The sequence below is a fragment of the Argiope bruennichi genome, chromosome 9, assembly GCF_947563725.1.
Source record: "Argiope bruennichi chromosome 9, qqArgBrue1.1, whole genome shotgun sequence".
In the NCBI taxonomy this organism is placed as follows: domain Eukaryota; kingdom Metazoa; phylum Arthropoda; class Arachnida; order Araneae; family Araneidae; genus Argiope; species Argiope bruennichi.
The window spans coordinates 46,037,696-46,051,254 of record NC_079159.1 but is presented as its reverse complement, the minus strand read 5'-3'; the positions used below and the strand labels follow the sequence as shown (position 1 = coordinate 46,051,254).

The 13,559-nt window shown below is 26.6% G+C and overlaps 1 protein-coding gene across 1 annotated transcript in view; it reads right to left on the bottom strand.

Moving 5' to 3' along the window:
- Positions 1-1,865: 1,865 nt before the first annotated feature.
- LOC129984547 (nephrin-like) overlaps positions 1,866-13,559 on the bottom strand; it is a 149,755-nt gene continuing 138,061 nt past the window's right edge. The window contains exons 9-11 of the mRNA XM_056094456.1: positions 11,983-12,138; positions 4,537-4,676; positions 1,866-2,108 (exon numbers count right to left, since the gene is read on the bottom strand). Coding sequence (XP_055950431.1) covers positions 2,007-2,108; positions 4,537-4,676; positions 11,983-12,138 — 398 coding nt within the window. The 3' untranslated portion in view covers positions 1,866-2,006. The remainder of the gene's footprint in view (positions 2,109-4,536; positions 4,677-11,982; positions 12,139-13,559) is intronic.

Here is a 13,559-nt window from a genome sequence, read left to right as displayed (position 1 = left end):
AAATTTTGTCTACAAAATTTGAAAAAAACTATTGTAAAGTATTAAAGTAAAAAATGACTACTAAAGAGCTACCTTACAACTTATTGTGCGATGGAATTTCTATTATCATCCCCAGAGATACCAGATAACCAAATTGAGATTTAAAAAATTTTATGGTAGGAAAAATTAAAAATATTTAGCTTGCTGGATTTTTATTCATGGAACAGGGGGCTTTAGGTTAATAGTAGCACCAGAAAAATGCATCTAAGAAGTATATATAAGAAAAGCTTCCAAATTGCAGTATTCTCTAAAATTTGATTGGTTGAATACTTGAATGTATTTTTGAGGATAAGAGGAGTGAAAAAAAAATCGGTATTATTTATCTTCATCATCTAAACGTGAAAACAGTTTATAAACAATCTGCTATGTTTGAAAGATTATGATGTTATTAGCCGCCTTTGGCAACAAGCTTGGTTTGTGGTCCAGCTTATTCAGTTTTTAGAATGTTGAGCCATGACTATGGAATACACTTTTTAAATTCATCTTGTTATCTGATACGACTAAAAATAAATTTTATGGAATAAATGTGCTAATAATTACTGCGGGTGCAAGTTAAAAACTGTGTATAAAACGAAATAAAAAAAGGCATGTTAAACTTATTTCAGAATTAATGTCAAAAGAAAGCAATCCTGAACTAAACTCCTACTTATTTAAAGATCACTGGTTAAGTCTTAATTTGCTAGCTGCATAAGCAAGCAAAATTTAACTTCATTTTTTTTCAGTTTATTATAATTACAGACTACTTATTGTATTTAAAAACTTTATTAGAAATGAATAAGAAATTGCAATCTTTAAAAAGGGTGTCTTAAAATAAAGTGATAACCTTTTTCCTGAAATAATAATTTTGGAAGATATGGACATTGATTTCCATTGGTTAATATCCACAAGGTAATGGTTAAGTTTATTTTCTTGCTGTATAACGTTTCAGGTTAGACACCTATTTCTTGATTTCGTTTACATCTTTCTTCCACTGACTGCAAAAGGGTTTTGGTGATACATTTAGCTCTCTTTAGAGCATTTCTAATAATGCTTTGAAGTTCTATTAATTAGTGAAGCGTTAAATAAAAACACTGTAAGAATACTGAATGAATCAGTCTGAAATTTCCTTTTAGAGATTTATATATATATATATATATATATATATATATATATATATATATATATATATATATATATATATATATATATATATATAGATAGATAGATAGATAGATAGATAGATAGATAGATTATTTTTTTCATTCAAAGGAATTTTACCTAGCTTTGAGAGTATATTAGAGTATATTAAAGAATTAATTAATGAAATAAAGGAGTCCTACTATTTTCTACTACCTTATGAACATTAAAATTTAAATAAAACATGAACCTCTAAAAATCAATTTTAAATGAGGTAGAAGAATTTCAAAAAGTGTTAAAGAAATAAAATAATTATTTAATATTCAAAATTCCTAAAACAATTATTTTATTTTATTTCCAGGTGTGCATTGAACAAAAGATGACACAGCTTAATCATATTTTAATAAAATGGTGAGTTATTTAACTTTTAGATGGAAATGTGTTTTCAAAATCTCGAGTCACATTTAAATGTATAATGTATTTTAAATAATTAAGTTAGTTGGTTAAAATACACTGTAATAAAATATTTATTCCTAATACTGTATTCCTAATAAGTACGGAATAATCTCCTCATATAAGGTAAGTAATGTCATAACTAAAGGTATTAATATAAAAAATGCACCCAACTATGCTGCTTTTCCATTTAAATTTTTATTTCTTCATCTACATGTATTCAGTAAAGATTGTATGATGGGATCTATAAACAAAAAGAAACAAATATGAAAATGACATGTAAAAATATGCAAAATAATAAATAATTGTGGATTTTTGTGCGTTTCAATAATAGGAGTCATGATAAAAATAAAAAAGTGCAATCGAAACGTTAATGATAGAGTGAAATTGAATGAAAATCAGAATTGACTGCTTCTTATTCTCCTCGGGATATCATTCTTTTCTCTTTTCAGAAGAAGTCTTGTTTCTCGATTTGCTTCTCTCAATTCCAATTTCAACTCCTGTAAATAGATAATTGTAATAGTTAAATGCAAGTATGAAATCAGCAGAAATTAAGCATTATGACAGATACTTGTTTATTTTTACGGCCATTGGGTTTACTTGGCGATTTTCAAATTATGCCAGAATCGCAAAGCCCTATTGTACATAATATGCTAAAATTTCACCAAGATGCAGCATCCCAAAATTTATTTTGCGCTTTTCAGATTATGCCCAAAATCGCCAAGCCCCTGTATATATACGATGCCAAATTTTGCTAAGATGATTACATTTCCAAGTTTATTTGACGATTCTAAGGCGATGGCATGAAGAGTGCAAAGCTCGATTATACATAAGATGCCAGGATTTTGTCATGGTGGGAAAGGGTTTGCAGGTTTTGGAAAATCATTGGGAACTTCTTAAAAATAAACAAGTACGCTATAATCTTATATCAATGTGCCTTGTAAAACACAATAAAAACTTGAAATGCACTTTGTAATATACAGTTACAGCTTGAAATTTCCTTTATAATTCAAAACCATCATCATATTAATAGTAGTTAAGCTCATTAATAGGATTCGCCATCATATTAAAGCTATATCATTTTTAATTTTTAAATTCATATTGGTGGGGCACCCAAATATTAAAATGAGAAAAATAAAGTACAGTAGTTGATAATAGTTTCCTTGGTTGGCATGTGGGCTCTATTACCTCCTTTCCAAAAATGGGACATATCTCCTACCATAGTACTTATACTTTCATACGTGAAGGTTGTTAAAATTCAACCTAAGTTCTCACCTCCGAGCTATCATGACAAAGTTAATTCAACTACTCCAGAAGCTTCAGAAGGAAGACGTATTTTCTAGATTAACCATTACTAGAGTAAGTCGCTAATAAAACAGGTGTCTTAATTTAAAAATAAAATAATTAAAAAATATTTTTTTTTTCTTTCTGTTAAAATATTTACAGTACATTTAATAATTTTAAAATTGTATTTTCAATCCACATGTGAGTTATTTTGTGACTATATCGATGGTTTCCATCGCTATCAGTCATGAAGAATGACCCTTGAGCAAAGACCAAGACTCCCAAACACAGCACTCACTTGTGAGGCATAGAACATTTCGCCTTTTACATTAGATTGGGCAAATACCAAAGCTCGTATATAATCTTATATATAAATTGAAACTTAGGTAAAGAAAGAAAAAAAAATTAGAAACTTCCGAAGCAAAATTCTTATCAATTAACTACAGCGGACTTAAATAGTTAGAAGTTAAGACATCTGTTCTATTTAACCAAAAGAATGGTTATTGTTCTAATTTCCTGATAGACAATCTATTTTTAACTAATACAAAAGGGGTAATTAAGTGAATCAATAGAGTAAAATTATAGACAATATAATGAGATGGTAGAAAGATTAATTTCTTGGAGAAGAAAGGAGATACATTAAAACTTTTCATACATACCAGCTCATAAATTAAAAAAACACACACACACATTATGGACATATAATTAGTTTTTTGGTAATGATACTATATCATCATGATATTGTAATCTTATTTATGTCATTATTATATCTTCCAATATCTTAAGAAATGCTCTAGATATACCTCAATATTTTAAAAATTCTGAGAAATATATATATATATATATATATATATATATATATATATATATATATATATATATATATATATATATATATATATATATATATATATATATATATATATATATATATATATATATATATATATATAGAGAGAGAGAGAGAGAGAGAAGTAATTATTATGGTTTAAAAATATAAGATTAATGTAACAACAAAAATTAGAAACACTTTGCGTTATCATTTATGCTATCACATTATTTCAAAAGAAAATAATTAACTAGTTAAATTGGTTAGAATAATTTTATTTCCCTTTATTTCGAAATGCAGGCCGCAATTAAGGAGTATTAATAAAATCCATTTACTATCATAATTTTTTAAAAATACTGTGGACAATATAATGAGAAGATATTAGTGCAAACGTATAACTCATTTATCATTTGCTAATTATTTTGGTAAGCTATTTTACATTACCTAATCGATAAAATAATTTTGCAATGCACATAACTATTCTAAAAAATTATTGATAACTTCTTTTTATGATTTTTATTGATTTCTTCTTTTCTATATCACCTATTTTTTTATTTATAGAACAAGTAAGACTCTCATTTTAATTTAAAAATTTATCAATATGTTTCCATATTTTCCACACCATTCGTTGATAAATACCTTTATACACTTTAAAGTTAGAAAACTGAAAGGCTTGCAGTTTTTGTATATGTATTTTCTCCTGTTTCCTGTTTGAAACCTCATACTGTACAGGAGAATATAAATATTCAAGTTAAAGAATACAAGAAACATTAAAGTAAAATAATCTTAAGCCTATTGAAATGCGAAAGACTCACTCTTTGATTTGTTGAAACATATCTGCTCTTCGTTGTTGCATTCGAATGCTCTGGTGGCAGGAGATTGGTTAAACATTCAACTTCAGGTGACGTGCTAGTTGATTTCACACAGTTATTTAACATCTGACTGCAGACGCCATCTTATAAAAGGAACGACGAAAATATAAATTCTCAAACACGTTTTTATTATATTGTAATATATAATAAAAAAAGTGCGACATTTTTCAGCCACGTAATAAAAATTGAAAAAATACTTAATAAATGAACATAAATTGCATATGCAAAGAAAAATATCTAAATGAAATTTACTTACCACTATAAAGTGATACAATGCATAAGATACATAAGTGAAGAAACTATGAAGTAGATAAGAAACTGTAATTTTTTTTTGTTTGCTTAGATCAACAAATGCAAACTTTTTTTGTGACACTAGGTTGTTAAAATCATTTTCACCTAAAACAAACACGACAGCTTTGTTTCTCTGCTGATTGTGCAGTTCTTTTCTCTTCGTTGCACTAATTTTTTTAATTAAATAAATATAATGCTAAAGTTTTCCTAAAATATTTTACCCCAAAATTTATAATTTATTATATATTACTAAATAAAATAAGTCATACGAAAAGACTGAAGAAAATGTATTCTTTCCTTAAACTTTTTGAACTAAAATAAGAAAACTAATGAGAAAATTGCTCTTGCTCCTGCTGCCATCTACTAGGCAAGAAGCAAACAAATAAATAAGATAGCAATATTTAGATGAAAATCCTTGAGTTCAATTATAATTAAATATATAAAATCCATGTTTCATTTATCTTTAAGAAAAAGTTCCTAACTAATTCTTTATGATGTTCTTTTTCTAGTTTAAGAATTAAGGAAATATTTTCCATTTTCATAAATATTTTCGTGCAAAACGAAGATGTAAAGAAATATTTATTTATTATAAAAATATTTCGAGCCTTACGTGATTATAAATATAATTCTTTCTGTAATTCTTTGAAAAATATAAAATATTCAAGTTAATTTTTTTAATACTTAATATTTTCACTGTGGTAATGAGTAGAAAATTTATCATTATTTCACTATTACCATTATTTCACAGAAATAATGGTACGTGCTGCCATCTTTTGAGCAAAAGTACAATAAAATCATAATTTATTAAAAGTATTTAAAATATCTTGTTCAAAATTTTAAATCTTTATAATTTGTGCATAACTCTTAAATATTTTATTACCAGTATATTTAATTTCAATAAATCACAAATCATTTCTTAATTTGAGGCATTTAAAAACACATTAAACACTTGAGAAATAATTAAATCATCCCTAAACCAATCTATAATCTAATATACCCATTACACATTAGTGTTTACAAATGACTTTGAAATTAAAGTAATATTTTCCACAAAATTTACGTCATAATTTGTCGTCTCCATAACTAAGATATAAAAAAATAAAACACTTGTTTACTTCTAAAGTAAGCATAAAAACAATTCATTAAAAATAAGTATAATACCAAAATATTTGAAAACAAACTTAAATACTATCGTATTTAAAGCTAAATTGTTATACGTACTGAATGTCATTGATTTTCAGATTTTATTGCTGGTTCATAAAATACGTATTAATATTTGGCAAGGTTTTCCACTCAATTGAAAGATTTATTTTGTAGCATCAAAATGAAATAAGCATTAAAAAAATGATTAAACATTGAAGTCTGAAATAAACGCATAAATAGAAACATGAAATATTATTACAGCTAATATATTTAAAAACTCTCTTTAAACAATTATTAGTGACGCAACTTTCCTAATGGCACTCTGCAAGGTCACATGTAATCAGACATTCGACAATTATCTTTTATATCTTTCTCGCAAACACAATAAGGTGTCACTATGCTCAGTTATCGCATTAGTTCTTTATGAATTAGACTCTACATTCAAGTCTTGATTTGACTCTTGCTCCACTAATAAGAAATGAAAGTCCACTGAGATTTAAGAAAAAAATTACTTCTTATTGTAAAAGTAACACCCTTTTATCTTCTATCATCTGGTAACTTTTAATATAAAGCCTGTAATTCATTCATTCATATTTATAAACTTTCGTTTTCGGAAGTTTTCTTTTATATCCAATACACCGGATGCAGAATTCCCAAACAATCCATTTTCTATTTTAAAAAATAAAATAAAATAAGTTTTAGAAATATACTGCAAAATGCTTTTTAAGGAATTCTACACATTTTTTTTTTCTGAAATTCTGCCTCAAGTTTTATTATTTAGATACTTCTCATATATTTAAATTTTTTAGTAATATGATACTCTCTTTTAGGAATATAAAACATTTTTCTTGTCATTTATATTTTGGATACTTCTGTACATATTAGAAAGCTTCATTATGAAAACGTTGAATTCCTGATTTCATTGTATTCCAGTTGCTGGTAATTGCATTCTAATTTATAAAAAAGGAGAATGTACAGGTTTACAGTACCATTGAAGAATTTAAAGAAGGAGAAGGACACATTTTATTATTTCTTAAGACAATTAAAAGTTTTATTATTTCTTAAGACAATGCTTTGCAAAATTGCAATTGAATTTACAAGAATTTATTTCTAAAGACGTTTCGCTACTGCAAAACTTGCATATATCATATGAAACATTTGAGAATATAAGAAAAAGTCATTATTTTGAATATATATAATTCGAATAACATTTTCTTCATATAAATATATATATATATATATATATATATATATATATATATATATATATATATATATATATATATATATATATATATATATATATATATATATATACAGTACACTCCCGATTATCCGCGGAATTGGGTGGCGTGACCGCCGCGGATAACAAAAATCGCGGTTAATCCGAAAAACGCTAAACACGGGCATAGCAAAAAAGAAAATAGTCATTCCAACTTTGAAAAATCATTTTATGTACAATAAAACGTAAAATAAACAGCAGGAAATGTTTAACTAACGCTTAATATTTTAGTATATCACTCAAAACTAACCTAAAATGCATTTTGTTAATGAAAACAGAAAAGTGCTTTGTATTTACGAGAGGCGTCAAGGATACATAGAAAAATTAATACATATGTACTATTTTAATACTGTAATGTATTATGTAATTACAAAAGCATAACTGTAAAACTGCACCTTTTTGAAAAAATCAGTCAAAAAAAAAAAAAAAAAAAAAAACCTTTGTGCGGCAGGCGCGGATAACCCGCCCGCGGATAATCGGGAGTCTACTGTATATATATATATATATATATATATATTAGATTTAAAAATTAATTGGCATCAGTTTTATAAAAAGAAAATCTATTGAAAATATTTCTTAAAAATTTAAAAACTACCTTTAAATGTGAAATGTATGAATTTTTTGAAATATATTAAGCAATATGCTCGATGCAGTGCGCAGAAACAGATTGCAACAACCACAGGCGGATTCTGAGGAACTCATTCATTCAATAGACAGTTTTATATTGAATAATATAAATAATTTCTTATTTAACTGAAAAAAGAAATAAATTGCGTTTATGTATATGACGCAAAGAATTATCTCTTTTAATAACTGAACTTGATTTATTTGCATTATCATAGCAAACATTAAACACACACATTGATCTCTGTATATTCGTATTTCTCAGACGATTACTTTGACTATATATATATATATATATATTAAGAAATTTTAATATTGTCTCTTCTAGGTTTATAAAGCATATTACTAATTACTTAATTTTATTTATTATTTAAAATGTTATTTATAATTTAAAGTTATATATGCTCCCGAAAATTACATAATTCAAAAACAAAATCAAATTTTAAAATAGCTTATTTTTTCTTGTTTTTTTTAAAAATAAAATATAAACAAGTTTCAACGGGAAATGATTCTGAAATGTTTTGATAAATGTCGAAAGTAAAATTCCCAAAGTGATAGATGAATGGGCTGACACCTTTGAAATGAATCCTTATTTAAGTGTGTCAGTGGATCCTTAACAGAAAAGATGATTTAAAAAAATAAAAAAAGAATTCAAATTGATGCTCTTTACACAACTATGGACAATTTCTTATGCATGAATAATTTAGTGAAATTACATAGGAAACCTGTTGTTACAAAATTACAATAACTGCTGATATTTTACCTTGAAACATATATTATTTTTTTAAAAACAGGTAAGTGAAAAAAATGGCCTAAAATAGCCACCAACGTCTTGCTTGTAGTTGACTTTTTTTTCTGGAAAAATTTTGAGAACTGAATTTGCAAATGAATGCCACCGAAAATCTTTACTAAAAACGATTAGAATAACGATCCTTAAGGCAAATAATGTGAAAAACTGTTGTTCATTTTTTTTTTTTTCATTTTAATTTATCCCCATGGTCTCAGCTCAACAGGGGTTAATTATAATTCCTTATACACGAAAATTGCAAATATAAAACAGGTTATAAGTGTAAAGGTCGTCAAGCATCATAAAAACACGGATGTGTTTTTATTCTGACATCCTGTGTCCTTTCTTTAATGATTCAAAGGAATAAAAGTTGAGTATAAATAATACATTTCGAAATGATTTCGCAGCTAGGAAAAAAAAAACTTGCATGGCACCTTTATTTGCAAAATAAGATTCGGACAGTCCCAGACGGATGTGGGAAAACCCTTTCAGTAAAGATATTGTTAAATCAAATAATTTAACAAGATCTTTCAATGATTTAATTGAAGGAAAATATTAAAAAAACAAGATACGTTTTTGATGGCTTTGACACCTCCGTAAAGTCTGGGTATAAATATTCTCTGAATTAAAAGACAAATGTGAAAAGCAGATTCGTTTGTAATTATTTTTCAATCAAATGGCATGTATTATTTCAAAAATAATATTAGCAAGTAAAGATAAATTTACGTTTTGTTTACTATCAAATTTTAATTTAATAAAATGTACATTTAAAAAACGATTAGTGATAAATAAAAGATCTAAGGTTTTAAAATATGCATGATCTATCTAAATATTACATTAAATCATATTTGCAAACCAGAGTAGAAAAATTACAAGCAAATAATTTCATATAAACAGATTTATAATTAATATTTTTAAGAAAATTTTATGGTGACCAAGCGTAGCGAAATAAAGAATTTATTTGTAATTTATTATTTACAATTTATATGTGTGTGAGAAAATAAAAATAAATCCAAATGAAAATAAGTAAAAAAAAAAGTTAAAGCGTAAAGACTATAAAGTTTTGAGGACAGGAATATAAAATTTAGGGAAAAACTTACAAAACTGTTCAGAAAAACTATAGATGCATTTTCGGATATTTTAATAAACGGAATAATCTCAATCCAAACTATATATACACTATGCTATTTGAAACTTCAAAAAAAAATAATAATGCTTGCAGTATTATTAAATTAAATTCTTGAGAAAATGAATAAAAAAAAATTTTAAAAAATATATGAATAAAAAAAAATTATTTCATAACCTTCAATATTTTTTTATATTTTCTTTGCTTCATCAGAATTTACCAGCCAATACATTTTTGTAAACGAATTAAAATTTCTTTCTAAAGAAAATCAGGGAATTATTGGAATTTGAAACAGTTTTCGTTATAACCATCACTTAAAGATTGGATTAATATGCTTCAGAGGTTATTTTGTTCCTTTTAACAAATAAAACTAAATAATGTTTTGCCAAAACTACTTTTAAGAAAATACTTTTGTATTTTGTGTTTTATGCATTTTGAAATCGTGAACGAATTATTCTATGAAAAAAATTGCTCCGCGAGATGTCTTTTCACAAGCGATTTTTTAAACCTCGAAATTATTTGGTTTGTATGATAATACTGTGGCAAAAGGAAGATCTTCGCATAGTCGATGTGGCTGAAAGATTAAGTGCGCGCTAGGAGGGGGTTCGAATTCCAGCCAAGTCGTATTAGTTAAAAGGTTGACCTTTATTTTGAATTTCTTTTCGCCCATTTGTTAATGTTCTAGAATTTTCGATAACCTTATGTATAATTCTAGTTTATTCTGTAAAGGTATAAATTCTGAGTTCCACAAGCAATGGAGTCAATTCTTCAACTATACATTACGAGTTGCTTAAAGCTAATAAACTCGATATAGTGTGATTTATTATTCTTTGCGTCTTTGTGACAATATTTTTTCTTGTCGTTTTACTTGTCCCAATTTGTTAGGAACATAATAAAATTTAAAATATTATTTTCGCAACTCCTTCTTTTTTTTCATAAATTAGATTTAATATTACGATGAGTAAAACACTTGCTTATTATTGTTTATGAGTAAAGCACTTGTTTATTCTATTTGAACGTGTGTGTGTGTGTGTGTGCGTGTGTGTGTGTGTGCGTGCGTGTGTGTGTGGACAATATAAATGCATAGGGAGAGAGACTCTGAGTTTGTTTTTCTCTATTATAATTTGTATCAATTTATTTATTTATCTTTTATTATTTATTTATTACTTTACACATTATTCATTAATTTAAGAAATTTTCCACTGTTTTACGTGAACATTTTTTTCTATGATAAATGATAATGCCTGGATGAATCTTCTGTGAAAATTCAAAATATCGTATTGAAAGATTAAAATTGCGAAAATAAAGAATTTTAAATAATTATAAAACACAAAATAAGTGCTTAGGTAAAAAATACAGAATAAATTTGAATAAAAATACTATCTATGTTGAAAAGTGTTTTGGGAAATTACAAAATTCAATTACAAAATCAAACGTGTTAATACATTTGATTTTCTTGATGTATTAGAATTTCAGTCTTGGGTATTGTGCAAAGATAGAGAAGTGAGACCAAAAAACAGTTGAAAAGAATGCTTTTATTTGTGCGTAGTTATGCGCGATTGATTGGATTTTCAAAAGAAATAACATTAGTATAAAGTAGATTGAAAAGAACAATAATTGATAGAAAAGACAGATATAAAATAAGTAGAAAAAGAACGATAGATAAATTTTCTAATTTTATTCTTTAAATTTGTGTACTGAGCTGATTCTGTTACATATTTAAATAATAAAAAGGAGATAAAAATATTTTATATATCTGAGGTTTTCGTATTTTAAGAAAAGCTACAATTCGTTTTTAAATTCTGTATATACAGACTTAAATTAATTTTTGAATATTTATAATTTCACACCTTGTCTATTAGTTAAATACAAATAGGATATACATTTAAAATATAATTAAATATTAACACAAATAGAATTTACATATAAAATATAATTAAATATTAACACAAACATGATTTACATATAAAATATAATTAAATATTAGCACAAAGATGATTTTCATATAAAGTATAATTAAATATTATTCTTCAATATCTTATACAACATAACAACTATTTACAAATCACAGTTTTATAAGTAAGAGTTTACCAAAAAGACTTCTATTAATATTTTACAAACCATTTTTAAAATTACCTTTCAAACCTATCACTTCTTTGTTTTCTATAACTGAATCTTTCTGCTTTCTTTGGAATATTTTACGACATGAAATTAAAAATATAACAAAACACAAAATGGCAACAAAACTGACGATGAAGATCACATCTGTGTCATGGGAAGCATTCATTTGACCTAAAATAAAAATGAAAGTTTCTTGTAAAAATATAATTTTCAATTTAAGCATCTGAAATGTGAGAAAAAAGACTTAGGTTGAGAAATTATGATATAAAAAAATGCATATGTTTTTATTTCGTATATCGTAATTTTCTAATACGTTAGTAAATTAAGAAAATCGGATATTTAACTAAGATGATATTATTAAGTTCATTAGATTGCGATTCAATTGGATTGGATACTACAAAATGAATATAAGCAGTTCAATGAATGGATGGATATCTCGAACGTAACATAAGCTGAAAGTGCGGTGCAGGGTGAGATCAATGACGACACGGTCTGTAGCAATGAGCATAAAAAAAACTGGCGCAAATTTGTTTGCCATTTCAATAAAACGACATGATTTCAAGTCAAATTGAAATGGAAGAACGGATAAACATGAAGTTTCGTTACAAATTGCAAAAAAGAAAAAAATAATAATTGGCATAGAAGTGTATGCGCTGCTGAGGGTCCAGTTTTACAAAACTGACCAAGTAGGCGGAAAATACAAGCAAAGCTGATTTAAACATATTCGGAAGGAAAAAAAGGTTAAAAAAGGACTACCAATAGAAGTCCAGAATCAAGACCCTCTTGGTTTCACTTTTCAACAGCATCGATATGATCCTTTAAAAATTTGGCCCGAAAACGCAAATCCTGAATGCAAAATTGCAAGAAGCTGTTTTGAAGCGAAAAATATTTGGCTTCCATCCTGTTCACCCACAAGCGTACAATTATAGAAAATAGAGTATGTTGCGTGGCAATGCAAAACCGAATACTAAAACTCTTGTATGTAACTTTTTGACCCAAAGCCGTGGAACTTTTATCCGACATATACCAGACTCACCTGATCTTGACCCTCAAGATTTAACCCCCTCCTCCCAAGGAGGGGGTTAAATCTTGAGGATCTTTTGCACTTTAGAACCTCCTTGAGGGATCGTCAATAAGGTTTTAAAGTGCAAAAGTTCTGAAGAATCACCAGATATGTGAAGACGTGTAACATCTGTGCTACGATCGATCCCAGAAGAGGCTTTTACAAATTTATTCCAGTAGATTTATGATTGATTCTATCTGTGATTGTGGGCAACTGATGTCATTTTGAGGGTCAATAAAGGCATTTTGTTTCAATACTTTATTTTGTTTGTTTTATTCTTTCATTTACTGATCTTTTCAGTTGCATCCTATAAATTATAACTGTTCATAATAGACAAAATTCTACGATATCGGCCTTTACACTGAAACTGCACTGTTAAGTATTTATCTGCATTTAAATTAGGTTAAAAGCACCAATTCTTGTAAAAATCAGAATTGCCTCGAATGTTTTAAGAAACCTAAAGATGTTTAAGCATTAATTGTTAGATAATGTTTAAAATATTCCCAGAATATTCTCATAGAGTCACGGA